We start from the raw sequence: 16,727 nt of genomic DNA on the forward strand, positions 1-16,727 counted from the left end.
GCGTTGGCATGGGGACCAGTCATCGAATTTAGTTCGATTTCGATTTCACTTGCCTCAACAGGTCTTCGCAAACGGAGTTTAGTGTCGAATGAAGGTAATATATATATATATATATATATATTTTTATATTTATATAAAAAGCACATTTTTATGGTAGTCTGACCTTAGAGTCCCTCATAGCATGAGGCATTATTGTATAGTAATGCCCTTATATAAATATAAAAATATATATTTCGGGAATAAATGATGGATTTTTTCCCTTATGAGGTTTTTTCACACTAGCTACTTGATAAATTCTTGTAAAAGAATTCATCCTATTATTGAATTTATATATATATGTATATATATATATATATATATATATATATATATATATATATATATATATATATATATATATATATATATATATATATGTATATATATAAATTAAAAGATTGTGATCCTAAAGTTAGAAGGCGAGGTTAGATAAGGATTAAGATTTTTTATGGAGATTCATAAGTTTGTAGAGGAATTACCTATGGGGTATTGTGAGAAAATACTGTGGTTATTTAGGCATTTAGATTTGTGGTAGAATTTGAAAGTGTGTAAAATGTGGTGGTTGCATGTGTTTGGGGCCTCATTATGTTTGTTTAGTAGTGTAGAAGAATTGTGCTTTAATATGTAGACTGCCAAAGCTTACAGGTTGAGTGTTGACCTTGGTAAGGAAGCCCTGAATCTATTATGGACCATGACAAAGTATAGGATATATTTGTATTTTTGAGATGATGTATGTGACTGGCAAATGGTGTAGATTTACTATATTTATCATATCTAAAAGAATGGAGAATGGTGGCATATCGTTGTTTAAAATTTATGGTTAATCCTACATATATGGCTGTAGAATTGTGTAATGTGTTAAGGACAGTGCACTTATGAATTACATTATATCTTCTACAATGGGTTTGTAAAGGGCAGATGGCCCCAGGACCGCAGTTACAAGTGGGTGTATTTTGGAGATAGTTTTCAGGAATGGAGGAGGTAGTATTATTAGAGAAGGGGGTAGAAAGGTCCAAACTATTAGTTATATTAATGTTATTATTACTATTATTGTTGTTGTTAATTCTACTATTTGTAAGAGTGGTAGGGGTTGTAGTAGGATAGGTTGGGTTGTGGTTGAGGTCAAATGCAAGGGTTTCCATGTTGGAGTTGTGTACATGTTGAGCGTTCATGTATCTAGAGTTGTAACTATGTGAGTTTTGATAGTAGAGAGAAAACTTTTTTTTATTAGAGGCTGCTATGATAGATTCAATGTTGGGTGGGGCAGAATAGGATAGTTTCAGGGTGGATAGAATAATATTTATGTTGACAAGGGAAGTTAGAGTCCAGTATTTTACAGAAGGATTTAGCTAAGTTCTTAACGTTAAGTGAGAAGGAGGTGTGTACCACAGAATGAAGCATCTGCCACTTTCATTGTTTAGGAGTAGTGTTGTCTACATTTTTAGAGAATGGAGGTGGGTAGTAAAGCCTGTTGTTGTTAGCTGTTTTAGCAGTTTTAGTTTTTGACCTAGTGTTTACTGAATGAATGCTGGATCTAGGTTGTCTTGGTGCGAGATCTTCCGGGGTTCTATCAAAGTGTATGTGTGGTCGGTTCTGATTCTGATGGTTGGTGTATCTTTATGATGTGATTTGAGATATATATTGAGCCTGGTGTTATGGATGTATTTTATTTGTTGGGAGAAGCCACTAGCGGTGAATGCTTGATTGTAATGAGGTATGTGTCCTCAGTGGAAGAGAGGTCAGATATATGGGTCGAGATACCTTTGATTATGTTAGCAAAAGTGATTTGTGGTGATTGGAATGAATGTTTAGGTATTTAAGACATTGGTTAGATTTGTGGTAAGGGGAGTATTGGGAGGTAGATAAGTTTAGAGTTACATCTAAAAAGTTGGAAATTTTGTGAGAATTTTTGAACGTGATAGATAGGTTTAAGTGAGAGAAGAATTTGTGTAGATCCTTTCTAGTTCTTTTCAATGAGGATTTATTTATGCTTTTGGTAACTAGCAAGGCGTCATCTCTGTAGAGAACCCCCCTTGATGCTAGGGAAATGTATTTGGAGCTGGTGGTATGTATAGTCCAATCAGATGATCCCATGGTAATGTCAAATAAGTTGCTATGGTTATTGTTGTGGTGATTGGCTCCCCTACTCACATATCTCACACTCTTTTACTCCTTACCCTCTCATCTCTTCCTCTTTCTCCCTCTAACCTTCACATCCTCCTGTCACTTTATTCTGACCACTAGCTAACACACCCTCTCTCATTTCATTCCCTGTCTTCATTTCTTTCTGTCTCCTGCCCTTTTGCTTCTCTTTTTCCCTCCCATTCTCCTTGTTTTTGATTTGACCTATCTCCTCTTTCTACTCATACACATCTCTCCTCCCTCTATCCATTAACACTACCAACACATTTTAATTCACACTAAAAAAAACCCTTGATCGACCAACACTGTTTACAAGACTCTATGCTTGGAATGATCAAATATAAACACCATTGGAACTCACACACCAGCTACAAGAAAATTTCTTCACCAAAAAAAATTTTTCACCACTTATATACACATTCTACTTTAACACTGGAACTGCAAATATAATATCCTTATGTATCTCACTTCTATATTCATTCTCTTACTTCCCTCTGTATTTCATATCTTCTCTACAATAATTAATACTCAAACATTTTCTCGCACCATCTCTGATGACGGGATATATAAAATATCCCAGAAACAGCTGTAAGAGCTTTTCTTGATAAATGTTATGAAATCTATTTACTGCCTAGGTTTATTATCTCATTATGTCAATTTATATATATGCATGCTAATACATGACCCACGTTGGACTCTTCACTCGTATCATTATCGAGCCTGGAGTTTAAGCATGGTCTATCCATAGCACTTACTTAGCATTTACCCGATACCTTTTTGGTCCTCCTGACACTAATACCTTTCATACCCTTGATATATATATGTGTGTGTGTGTGTGTGTGTATGTATATATGTATGGCTGTGTGGTAAGTAGCTTATTTACCAACCAAATGTTCCCAGCTTCAGTCCCACTGCATGACATCTTGGGCAATGTCTTCTATAACCTCGGGCTGACCAAAGCCTTGTGAGTGGATTTGGTAGATGGAAATTGACAGAAGCCTGTCGGGTATATGGATATATATATATATATATATATATCGTTTAACGTCCGCTTTCCATGCTAGCATGGGTTATATATATTTATATATATGAGTGTATGTATGTATTTGTGTATCTGTTTGTCCCCCAACCATCGCTTGACAACTGATGTTGGTTTGTTTACTTCCCTGTAACCTAACAGTTTAGCAAAACAGGACCAATAGAATAAGTACTAGGCTTACAAAGACTAAGTCCTGGGATTGATTTGTTTGACTAAATGTAGTGCTTCAACATGGCCATAGTCAAATGATTGAAACAAATAAAAGAATGAAAGAATATATATATATATGTGTGTGTATATATATATATATATATACACATATGTTTGTATATACATGTTTGTATGTATATATATATATATATATATATATATATATGTGTGTGTGTGTGTGTGTGTGTATTTATTTATATATATATATATATATATATATATATATCATCATCATCATCATCATCGTTTAACGTCCGCTTTCCATGCTAGCATGGGTTGGACGATTTGACTGAGGACTGGTGAAACCGGATGGCAACACCAGGCTCCAGTCTGATTTGGCAGAGTTTCTACAGCTGGATGCCCTTCCTAACGCCAACCACTCAGAGAGTGTAGTGGGTGCTTTTACGTGTCACCCGCACGAAAACGGCCACGCTCGAAATGGTGTCTTTTATGTGCCACCCGCACAAGCCAGTCCAGGGGCACTGGCAACGATCTCGCTCGAAAATCCTACAGGAGCCAGTCAGGCGGTACTGGCAACGGCCACGCTCAAAATGGTGCATCTCATGTGCCACCCGCACAAGAACCAGTCCAGGGGCACTGGCAACGATCTTACTTGGCTTGCCGGGTCTTCTCACGCACAGCCCATTTCCAAAGGTCTCGGTCCGTAGTCATCGCCTCGGTGAGGCCCAATGTACGAAGGTCTTGCCTCACCACCTCAGCCCAGGTCTTCCTGGGCCTACCTCTTCCACGGGTTCCCTCAACTGTTAGGGTGTGGCACTTTTTCACGCAGCTATCCTCCTCCATTCTCACCACATGTCCATACCAGCGCAATCGTCTCTCTTGCACGCCACAACTGATGCTTCTAATGTTCAGCTTTTCTCTCAAGATACTTACACTCTGACGGGTATTCACATTGACATTACACATCCAACGGAGCATACTGGCTTCATTCCTTGCGAGCTTACGTATGTCCTCAGCAGTTACAGCCCATGTTTCACTGCCATGTAGCATGGTTGTTCGTACGCATGCGTCATACAGTCTGCCTTTTACTCTGAGTGAGAGTCCCTTTGTCGCCAGCAGGGGTAAGAGCTCTCTAAACTTTGCCCAGGCTATTCTTATTCTAGCAGCTACACTTTCAGCGCACCCACCCCCACTACTAACTTGGTCGCCCAGATAGCGGAAGCTATCGACTACCTCTAGTTTTTCACCCTGGAATGAGATAGAAGTTGTTTCCTGCTTGTTTGCAGTCTTTATTGCACCTGAACATCTGCCACAAACAAAAACTAACTTGCTAGTTAACCTGCCTTTGATGTTGCTGCACCTCTTATGTGTCCATAGCTTGCACCGGGTACATCTTATAGAGTTACTACCTACTCCTTTTCTACATACTGAGCAGGGCCATCTACCTGAAGGGGTTTGTGTTTTATCTACCTTCCTACTTATTAGGATTTTGGTTTTAGCTAGGTTGACTCTAAGGCCCTTCAATTCTAGACCTTGCTTCCACACCTGAAACTTCTCCTCTAGTTCTGATAGTGACTCCGCAATTAGGGCAAGGTCATCAGCATAGAGGAGCTCCCAGGGGCAACCTGTCTTGAACTCCTCTGTGATTGCCTGGAGGACTATGGTAAATAATAGGGGGCTGAGGACGGAACCTTGGTGGACCCCTACCTCTACCCGGAATACATATATATATATATATATATATATATATATATATATATATATACATACATATATATATATATATATATATATATATATATATATATATATATTGATACGGACCGCCGAAAAACATAATAATCTTATGTCCCTATTCCCCGACCTGAGTTTGAAACCGTATTCTGGTTGTTGAGGACAATGGTATTTCTTTTGTCCTGTCAACAAGCACAGTTATTTTTAGCGTAGGAGTATGATCGGGGACCCTTTCCGGTCACCGAAAGTTTAGAAAAACAAGTTAGGAACTGTACTAAACTGACCCAGCTTTGGGAGGGGGTAACATAGCACTGTTGGGTACGGTATCTCTCATAAATACGGGAGCATAGTTTTGGGACAGGGCAGTTGGCATACAGCAGTTGGTGTAAGCGCGGTTTGATGTAAACAGAGCAGCCAGATGGACAGGGTAGTCGATGTACAGCGGTCAGCCAGTGAAGAACCAGTATGTGACGGCCAGCAATGAGTGAAGAAGCAAGATGAACAGAGAGGCTGACAGAAAGAGGCTAAGAGAGAGAGGCTATGGTCAGAAGTTACCAGTCAGCAGAAATGGATAGAGTCTGAGAGAGAGAGGGACAGAGAGATGGAACTGTTGTGGCAGGCAAAAAGATTATAGTAGACTACGTTGGTCACTTCTTGTGGATTGTAGTGGGAGTTTTGAATTGGTTACAGTAAACGTTTGTTTAAATATTCTTCAAAGAAAAATGTACTTTGTTGTTACATCTTTTAAAAGAAAAAGAGATTTTGTTAACTGGTTGAAAAGAAAGAACTTTGCCAACTCTTGTTAAATGGTTGAAAAGAAAAGAGAGAACTTTGTTGTTACGTGTTCAAAGAAAAGAAAAACAAAGAAGTAAAAGAACTTTTAATTGACTTGATGTACAAACTTTGATTGTAACCTTTTGATTATGTTAAATGCTTGGAGACTGTTGTTACATGTGCTATTGTTACATGTGCTATTGTTATATGTGCTTGGAAACTATTGTTACATGTGTTATGGAATTGTTGTTATGCAATGTTTTGTATTGATGATGTAAAAAAAAAGTTAGTTTCACTACGCAACGTATGGTCCGTGTTATTTCTTCCCTGCCTGTTGTCGTCGTTACGTGCTCCGGCGTTCGTAACAATATATATATATATATATATATATATATATATATATATATATATATATATATACGTATAAAGAGATTTAATGTAGATAATTTTTCTATGTTATATAGTGTGGTAGTCCTGAGGTACAGTTTTGAATTTTTTTGCTAGTTTACGCTGAATTGATATAAGATTAATTTTAATTTATATTTTTAATTGTGTATAATGGTGTGTGCTAGAATTTATTAGCGAGAATTTTATTTAAGAACATTATCATTATTATTTTTTAAGTGTGCTTCTGTTTAACCGGGTTCCTCTAGTTTGAATGTTATAATTAATATCTAAAAAAAATTTTCTACGGTATGATTTATTTATTTTGATGATTATTGCTCTAACAGGTTTTAAAAAAATTTTATAGCGTTCTAAATTGATCAGCAACTGAACTTTATAGTATACAATTTTTAGGTTTGAGTTGATTTGCCGTTTGCTCGTTCCTTGCACATTTGGGATGGACGGCTGTGTGCCGTCTAATACCTTTTCATCCTGTTTTGTATATTTTCATGGGTCAACTATGAAAATTGGATTTGAATGTTTTCTGTTTTTATTGGCTGTATATTACTACTACTACTAATAATAATAGCAATAATAATGGGACCCTGAAGAGATGGAATATCCTATATTTTATAATATGTATTAATCATTCTGGATGTTCCATCGAAAATGTTCTTGGGTCAATTTCATTATTATCATTATTATTGTTATAATAAAGTATTTTCAATGGATCAGTTTTGAACTCTATTTAAAGTTGATATATATCTGTATCTATATATATATATATATACATATATATATATATATATATATATATATATATATATATATACACACACACACATGTATATGTACATATATGTATGTATATATATATTTGTATGTATATATGTATATATATATGTGTGTATGTGTATATATATGTATGTATATATATATGAGTGTGTATATATATGTGTGTATGTATATATTATGCATATATGGGTACAGAACGTCACCAACTATGTAAAGAACATGAAATACGAAAACAGACAAGTTAAATACGCAAACAATGAGAGAAATAAATGGAAAATAGGACAAGTAAACCCAGAGAATGATCCTTCATCAGTTGCCGGATATCTTTCTACTCCCCATTTCAAGCATTCAACAACAGTATTAGTCTTCAAAAACAGTTGCTCCCATAAATTTCAAAATAAAGTTTAGGATTTATGGAGGGTCAAAGCTGGGAAAGAACAGGACAGTGGAGACATACAAGGAAGCTGAATGAAAACAAACATGGAGGGTTGTAAGACCAGTATGAGAGGAAAATGGTGAACGCTGGGAGAAATATTTTGTTCGAAAAGAGAAAAGATAGAAGAGAGAAAGAAAACGTGTGCAGGAGTGGCTGTGTGGTAAGTAGCTTGCTTACCAACCACATGGTTCCAGGTTCAGTCCCACTGCGTGGCACCTTGGACAAGTGTCTTTTACTATAGCTTTGGGCCGACCAAAGCCTTGTGAGTAGATTTGGTAGAAACTGAAAGAAGCCTGTCATATATATATATATATATATATATATATATATATATATATATATATATATATATATGTATGTATGTATGTATGTGCATGTATATGTTTGTGTGTCTGTGTTTGTCCTCCAACATCGCTTGACAACTGATGGTGTTGTGTTTACGTCCCCGTAACTTAGTGGTTTGGCTCAAGAGACCGATAGAATGAGTACTAGGCTTACAAAAAATAAGTCCTGGGGTCGATTTCTTCAACTAAAAGGTGGTGCTCCAGCATGGCTGCAGTCACATGACTGAAACAAGTAAAAGATTCCTTTGAGCATCTGTGCAGGAAAAGACAGATGGTCACGTGAGGAAAAGAAAGATGGACGATGGTCACATGTGAGCAAAAAGAGAGAAAAATAGGGGAGTGTGTAAGAGAGTAAGAGATAGAAAACTGTGAAGGGTAGAAAAAGGGAGTTTGTCTTAACCTTTTTGATGCATCTCTACTTTTTAGTTTACTTCCCCCATCCTTCTCTAATTCCCTTTTTCTCCTGCTTCACTGTATTTTCATCTGTCTCTCTCTCTCCCCCTTTTTCTCTTTTCTCTCTCTCATTGCTCACATTTGACCATCATCCTTCTTTCTTTTCCTCATGTGACCATCTTTTTCCTGCATGGACATTCAAAGGACAGTATGTATTCTTTCTCTCTTCTATCTTTACTCTTTTCAAAGAAAATGTTTCTCCCAGTGTTCACTATTTCCCTCTCGTTCTGGTCTAACGACCCTCCATGTTTGTTTTCATTTGGTTTCCTTGTATGTCCCCACTCTCATATTTGTGTTCCTAATTTTGACCTCCCATAAATCCTACATTTTATTTTGGAATCTATTGGAGCAACTGTTATTGAAGACTCATATTGCCGTTGAATGCTCATAATGAGTAGATAGACAGCCGACAACTGATAGACATGCTCCAGCATGGCTGCAGTCAAATGACTGAAACAAAAGAGTAAAAGAAGATAGATATATATGTATATATATAATTTATATTATTATATATATATTTGTGTGTGTGTGTGTGTGTGTGTGTGTATATATATATATATATATATATATATATATATATATATATATATATATACATATATATATATATATATATATATATATATATATATATATATATATATATATTTATATACTTGGAAAAGGACGCGTGGCATTCAATCATATAATAATATAAATAATATATATATATGCATATATACATACGTATACATACATACTTACGTATATACATATGCATATGTGGGCACAGGACATCACAAAATGTAAACCACAAAAAATACGAAGTACGAGGACATGGAATATGAACTTTGTTTGCGAACAACGAAAGAAACAAATGGAAAACAAGACAAGCAACTCAAAGAACGACCCTTCATCTGTTATCGGCTGTTTTTCTAATACTAATGAGGTTGTAGTGGCAAACACGAAGAAATAAGCTTGGACAGGAGACAGACAAGAATACGTCTTTCTTGTCCAGCTGTAACAGGAAGAAAGAATGAAACACAAGTTAGGAGAAGAATGAAAAATGGCCAATGTTCACGAGGGAGCCACGTGAGCAAAGGAGGATGAATGAGGGAGAGAGATTGACAGAGAACTGTGAAGGGGAGAGGAAAAGATTTGGAGATAGGATAAGAGAGAAAAAAGAGAGGGAGAAGGGGAGGTAAAAGAGAGAAAATGAAAGAGTAAAAGGATAGAAGAGTGGGAGAAGAGGAGGTAAGATAATAAGAGAAAGGAAGGGAGAAAACGAAAGAGTAAAAGTATAGAATTGTGGGAGAAGAGGAGGTAAGAATAAGAGAAAGGAAGAGAAAAAAAACAAGGTGTAATAGGTAGAATAGAGATTTGCATCAGAATTATTAAGATAAAACTTACTTGGAAAAGGATGCGTGGCATTCAATCATATAATAATATAGTTTATATTCCATGTCCTCATACTTCGTATTTTTTGTTGTTTACATTTTGTGATGTCCTGTGCCCACATATGCATATGTATATACGTATACATGTAAGTATGTACATATATGTATGTATATATGCATATATATTTATATTATTTATATTGTTAGTAATAATAATTATGTTTATAGTACTAAGTAATAGTATTTATAAGAAATTGCTTATCAATTTAATATAATTTTCCCCTTACTAATAGTAGGCATTTCAGTCAATCCACCTCAAAGTATGTATACATATACATACATACATATATGTGTGTGTGTGTGTATGTGTATATATATATATATATATATATATATATATATATATATATATCTGTTTTCGAAATACCACTCCCCTTGCTAATTCCTGTGATTCTGCCAATACAGCCCTATCCATTACTACCAGTCAAATGACATTGCTTAAATTCCACATTCCTTTCACTCCCCTATATTTCCATCTTTTTTCCTTCATTTAATACTTACTTATTTCTCCCTACACTTATATTCTCCTCTCCAACTGTGGTCTCCACGCATTCTTCTTTAACTTTCCAGGCATCAACATGTACCTTCTTATGACAATGTAACATATCATTTCATCAAGATAGTGTCAGCTTGAAGAGTATCCTGTGGTATACACCTCGCTTAGATATTTACTTCTGAGGTCCCGCTCACTATGAAACATATGTAGCCCACATCTTAGCTACTCCAATCCGTAACTCTTGTATATATATATATATATATATATATATATATATATATATATATATATATACATATATATATACTAGCAGTATAACCTGACGTTGTCTGGGTGTGACTTATTACGCCATCTACGATAAGTCTTGCTAGGTGAAAATCAACTAAAAAAGAAAGCATTGCAATGAAAAAACCTGTTCATAACCTGTTCATAATTCAAAAGACGATAAAATTAATAGGGAAAGTCTGAAGGCTGTTTTGTGCAACATTATTAAGCGTACGTAAATTTCATCCGTCTAATTGGCTATAGAAATGCTTGTGCAAAACAACTTTTGCGCTGCCCTGATTATACATAGCAGGGTAATCCCTTTTAGCAGGAGCTAGGACGGCAATTTGTGATGAAGCAATTGCTGGCGATCTGTTGCTACACAGTTCTGCCAGAATTCAATCAGTAGATGTTGATGCACCATTTTGCATTATGTTCAAAGTAGCTTCTGGAATGTGGTGAATTGCTGCAGTCTGATGCTGTCTTTTTAAACTGGTTGCTTTCTTTCCCCAGCAAACTCTCTTCTTTGGAGGCATAATCTATGTGTATATTAAAGAGAACAACAAAAGTTATAATAGATGGCAGGGTCGGTACTTTTCACATTTCTGTAATTTTTCAGATTAACACCCGCACGATTACCCAACCCTAACCCTAAAACCCAAAACCTAATCCTAACCCTAAACCCTAACCCTAAAACCCTAACCCTGACCCTAAAATCGTAATACTAACCCTAATCCTAACCCTAACCGTAACCCTAAATCCTAACCTTAACCGTAACCCTAAAACCGTAGCCCTAACACCCTAGTGAAAATCGTGGTATATTTACAAAACATTGACGGCATAACTACAGAGTTGTACCCACCAACTTTGGAAGGTCATAACTTTCAGAAAAATGAATATTTTTTAATGAAATTTTCTATGCATATATTATTTATTATGTAGATTTCGAATATACAAAAAGTTTCGTGAAAATCTTTTGGGAGGGGTGTGGGGGACAATTTTCGGAAATTCCACTTAAATTCCTTTTAACTTCCAGGAAAATGAATATTTTTTCGTGAAATTTTCTACAAATATACCTTGATGTATGTACATTTCGAGCATGTAGGAATTTTGAAGGAAACAACTGCAGGTTATTTTTGAGAAGTGTTCCCCCAGTCGGTGGTGTTTCGGAGCAAGTTGTCCATATTTGTTTCATTTTTCTCTATTATGTGCGTATGTGCATCTGTAGATTTTTAATGAAGTAATAGGCAGTCAACAGAAGCCGTCATAAGAAAACTTACGTTAAAAATAACATGCACACAATTTTTTTTCTCAATAGAAGTAAATTCCAAAGTAAACGTTTCGAGTAGAGAAGTAGAAGAGAACAGAAGCAAAAATAGGAATATACACGCACGGTTAAATATAGAAACTATAAAGGGCAGACTCGGCGCAGGCACCCTGTCCCTTCCCCAAGAATTTTAAAATGTTAGCTTTCCGAAACTTTTTTTTCAATCTTGCGTTGAGCACTCATTTCATCATTCAGCCTTCACATAAAGGTGTGAAACTGAATATTACCAATTGGTCGATAACTGATGAAGAATTATGAACCTTCTGCTTGTCTCCTGTTTGTTATTATATTCAGTATAAGTTATGTCATTTGTTTATACATTTTTTGATACAGATATGTATATATATATATGTATGTATGTAGTAATATAGGTGCAAGAGTGGCTGTGTGGTAAGATGCTTGCTTCCCAATCACAAGGTTCCTGGTTTAGTCTCGTTGTGTGGTACATTGGGCAAGTGCCTTCTACTATAGCCTTGGGCCAATGAAAGCATTGTGAGTGGTAGACAGAAACTCAAGAAGGCACATGGCTTAGTGGTTAGGGTATTTGGCTCATGATCATAAGGTCATGAGTTCAATTTCTGGCGACGCATTGTGTCCTTGAGCAAGACACTTTATTTCATGTTGCTCCAAAATATAAGGTGGCGAGCTGACAGAAACGTTAGCATGCCAGGTAAAATGCTTAGCGGTATTTTGTCTGCCGTTACATTCTGAGTTCAAATTGTGCCGAGGTCGACTTTGCCTTTCATCCTTTTGGGGTCGATTACACATTGGGGTTGATGTAATCGACTCAATCCCTTTGTCTGTCCTTGTTTGTCTCCTCTATGTTTAGCCCCTTGTGGGCAATAAAGAAATAAGAAACTGAAAGAAGCCAGCCGTCTACATGTGTGTGTATTTGTGCATCTCTGTTTGTTCCTCCACCTTCACTTGACAACTGATGCTGGTGTGTTTACGGCCCTGTAACTTAGCACTTCAGCTAAAGCAACCTATAGAATAAGTACTAGTCCTATGAAGAATAATTCCAGGGGTTGATTTGTTTGACTAAAGGCGGTGCTCCAGCATAGCCACAGTAAAATAACTGGTTGGTCAATTTCTGGATAAGTATAATAACTCTTCCTTCATCAGTAGAATATACTGAACATAAATGAAAATATGTATATATACCCATACAAATGCACGCATAAATACAAGTACATATAAATATCCAAAATTATATATGAATCAAATTTTGTAATCTACCTCAACACGTGTATTTGGTCAGAGTAGTACTTAAGTAAATAAACTGTCCTGAAGTAAATGAGATATATCTAAACATAATTGAAGGATATAATCATTAAAGATTAATGAATTTTATCAGTGGCCAGCATATAAAAAAAACCCTTTTAAGTAACATTCATATACAGATATATAATTATATAGAATATAATTATAATTAAGTGTACTGAAGCCAGATATGTCAGATATGTCCAACCACTGAAAGATTCACTTCAATATGCACAAGTTGAAAGTAGGAAAAGTGGACAAACCAAAATTTCATAAAATAATGTGGATAATCCTAGATTGATCAATATCTGGATAAGTATAATAAATCCATAACAAATGGAATTATGTATACATACCCATACAAATGCACATGCATAGATATGAGTACATATTTTATTATGCTCCCTTTTTAAAGCCTAGCCAGGCTCATGGGCCCGGTTTCCTGGTTTCTATGGCGTATGTGTCCCCCCCCCATCTGGGCACAGCTCCCCCCTCAAGAAACAGGAAGAAAGAGTGAAAGTTGGGGTGAAAGAGTACAACAGGGGTTGCCACCACCCCTTGCTGGAGCCTCGTGGAACTTTAGGTGTTTTCCCTCAATAAACACACACAACGCCCGGTCTGGGAATCGAAACCGCGATCCTCTGACCACGAGTCCGCTGCCCTAACCACTGGGTCATTGCGCCTCCACACGAGTATATATAAATATCCAACAATATATACGAATCGAAGTTCGTAGTCCACCTCAACTCCTGTGTATTTGGTCAGAATAGCACAGAAGTAAATAAACTGCCCCTAAGTGAATGAGATACATCTAAACATAATTGAAAGATAAAATCATTTAAGATTAATGAATTTTATCATTGGCCAGCATATAAAAAACCTTTTAGGTAAAATTCATTTATAGATATATATATAATTATATAGAATATAATTATAATTAAGGATATAGAAGCCACTGTGCCTTTATGCTAGAAACAATGCCAAATAAATATCTGTATATCTATAAAAGACAGGATGTGTGTGTGTGTACATGAATGTAATTTATGCATGTCCACAAAGTAGCACGCATCTTGCTCCAATTTTAGGACATTGGTCACGATCATGGCTGTGTTTTTGTCAACATATTTCCCCGAGGCACCTGTGGATAGTGGTAAAAATCGATTTTCAACCATAACTTTTACCAATTTCCACGTGTATGCATATATATGTACATATATATATATATATGATTTGATTTGATATATATTTTTTCCAATTTCCTAATAGATCTTCTTAAAATCTTTTTGTTAAATTGTGTTCCAAAAATCACATTAATATGTTGATAAATAAATAAGTTAGAGTTGCTTAATGAAATCAGTCTAAATTCACAATTATTTTTTAATTTAATTGAAAATCGAAACACATAAGGTGTGTATTTTGGTTAAGAATATAGTAACAAAAGAGTTAACACATTCCTTACAGGAGGCTTGCTCTTCCTTTTTTTTCTATGTCTTTTGTATTCGTTCTAATCATTTTGCCTCACCTTTTGGAGTACGTATTAGGGATTGCATAAGCCAAGAAGGGAGTTTTTATATGATTACTTTAGTTACAAGAAATAGTAGTCAAATTTTCCTCAAAACACTTGGCCATCTTAGAAACCTGATCACATTCTCCTGTCACAGTAAGTACATTCCTAGGTGGATGAAAGCAGATTTGTGTTAAGAAGTACTTTCATCATTATTGCATAGCAACAATAATTATAGCATGTGTAAGTTTTCTTAATATAGTGTGGAAAATTCAGATTTACATTGTTTTCGTCAAAAGTTGAGAAGAAATAATGAAAATAAACAAAAATTGAGTTTCTGTTTTCATGGTTAGTTCTATTTTTGTTACAACCAGACATTTTCCTTTATAATTTTTAATTAAAGAAATTGTGAATTTTTTTTTTTTTGTTTTTGAAATCATATGAATATGATATAATATATGATAAAAGGCTGTTAAAAGTTTAAGTGTAAATTTTTTTAATGTTTCATTTTAATAAAATATATTTCTTATCTTATTTTTGTTCTTCAGAAAGTGGAGTTGGAGCAGGTATTGATTCCTACTATGAATATGTATTGAAGGGTTATATTTTACTGGGTGATAGCACATATTTAAAGCGTTTCAATAAGGTTAGATATTTTCTTGATTAAAAGTATGTTTTCTTTGTGTCATTTTTGTGTTGCATCACTTACTGTGAAAATATTGCTTTATGCCTCTATTTATTTGTGGTGTTGTTTACTGACCTGTAAAGCTGACTATGCAGAGAAATAGTAACATATTTCAGTTATTTTAGACATATTTGTAATTCATAGTTTTTGAAAGCTCTTACATGTTTTTGATATGATTAAGTGCTATGAAACTTACAATGTAATTAAATACTTTGAATTCCTTTTCATTGTAGACCTTTTATGAACTGTTAGCATTGCATCCTTTGAAATTCCTTTAACATTATAAGTCTCATTATAATTTATGAATTGTTATTATTACTTTCTTTCTTTTTTTTATCAGTAGTTACAATTAAATTTTTATTTTGTTTTAGCATTATGATGCTGTGATGAAGTATGTTAGTCAAGGACCTCTATTAGTTGATGTTCATATGCACAAACCACAATCAACTTCTCGAAATTTCATGGATTCCCTTTTGGCTTTTTGGCCTGGCCTTCAGGTTAGTGACATCCAACTAACAAATATATTGGGACTCAGTTTATTGATTACAAACTAATTCTACTACTTTTTATGATTGAAGCCTATAATTCTAAATTGACAGTGATATATTCTATCATTTGTCTCCTGTTTAGCTTATCTTAAAATATGTATATGGAAAATTTTATTTCATGACAAGACAAATATGTAGATGATAAACTCTCCACTTCTACATCAATAATGACATTTTTAGAAACCAAAAAGAACCACAACATATACACTTTCAACTGAGAGCTCATTTTCAGAAATATAGAAAAGGTATGGTTTTAACTGTAAAACTGAAAAAACATTCTGTTTCAAACAAATTACAATGTTTAAATAGTGCTCTAATCTCCTCAACAACAAAAAAAAAAAAAAAAAAACTACATACAAAATGAATTAACTAAACACCGAAAGGTAACTCATAAAACTTCTACATTACCATAGACCACAAAGCCAACAGTTAGCAATAGCTATTAATCCATATCATGCACCGTAAAACCAGCTTTCCTTTATATAATAAATAAGGATGGCTCTATTACTGAAACATTATCTAGATTATATTCATCCTACAAGACAGTGGTTGAATACTCAGAAATTCTGCTTACAGAGTAAAGTTTGGAAGTTCAAACCCATCCTAGAAAACTGTCCATATGTAGGAATAGAGTACTTGAAGACAGTTGGCAATCAGACCAATTAAAAGAAAGTACTAACCAGAAAAAGCATAAAGGATAAAGTTACAAGTCAGAAAATTTTATATAATTATCACAAATGCATTTAATCTAGAAAATGATTAGTTCGTTTTTTTTTTCCAACAAATAGAGTTTACTGAAGGAGGACTTGAAACAAGGATCTGAATACATATGCCTGTGAAGTAAAGTAATCATAAAACTAATAAACAACTTCTACTCCTACCAACTATATTAAATT

The 16,727-nt window shown here is 34.8% G+C and overlaps 1 protein-coding gene across 2 annotated transcripts in view; it reads left to right on the top strand.

Moving 5' to 3' along the window:
- Window positions 1-16,727, top strand: part of LOC106874050 (ER degradation-enhancing alpha-mannosidase-like protein 3) — a 465,143-nt gene that overhangs the window by 273,015 nt on the left and 175,401 nt on the right. For both annotated transcript variants that reach the window (XM_089356169.1, XM_089356161.1), the window contains exons 9-10: window positions 15,147-15,244; window positions 15,655-15,780. In XM_089356169.1, the coding sequence (XP_089212295.1) occupies window positions 15,147-15,244; window positions 15,655-15,780 (224 nt within the window). The remainder of the gene's footprint in view (window positions 1-15,146; window positions 15,245-15,654; window positions 15,781-16,727) is intronic.

The sequence above is a fragment of the Octopus bimaculoides genome, chromosome 1 (genome assembly GCF_046866305.1).
Source record: "Octopus bimaculoides isolate indiv1 chromosome 1, ASM4686630v1, whole genome shotgun sequence".
NCBI classification, from domain to species: domain Eukaryota; kingdom Metazoa; phylum Mollusca; class Cephalopoda; order Octopoda; family Octopodidae; genus Octopus; species Octopus bimaculoides.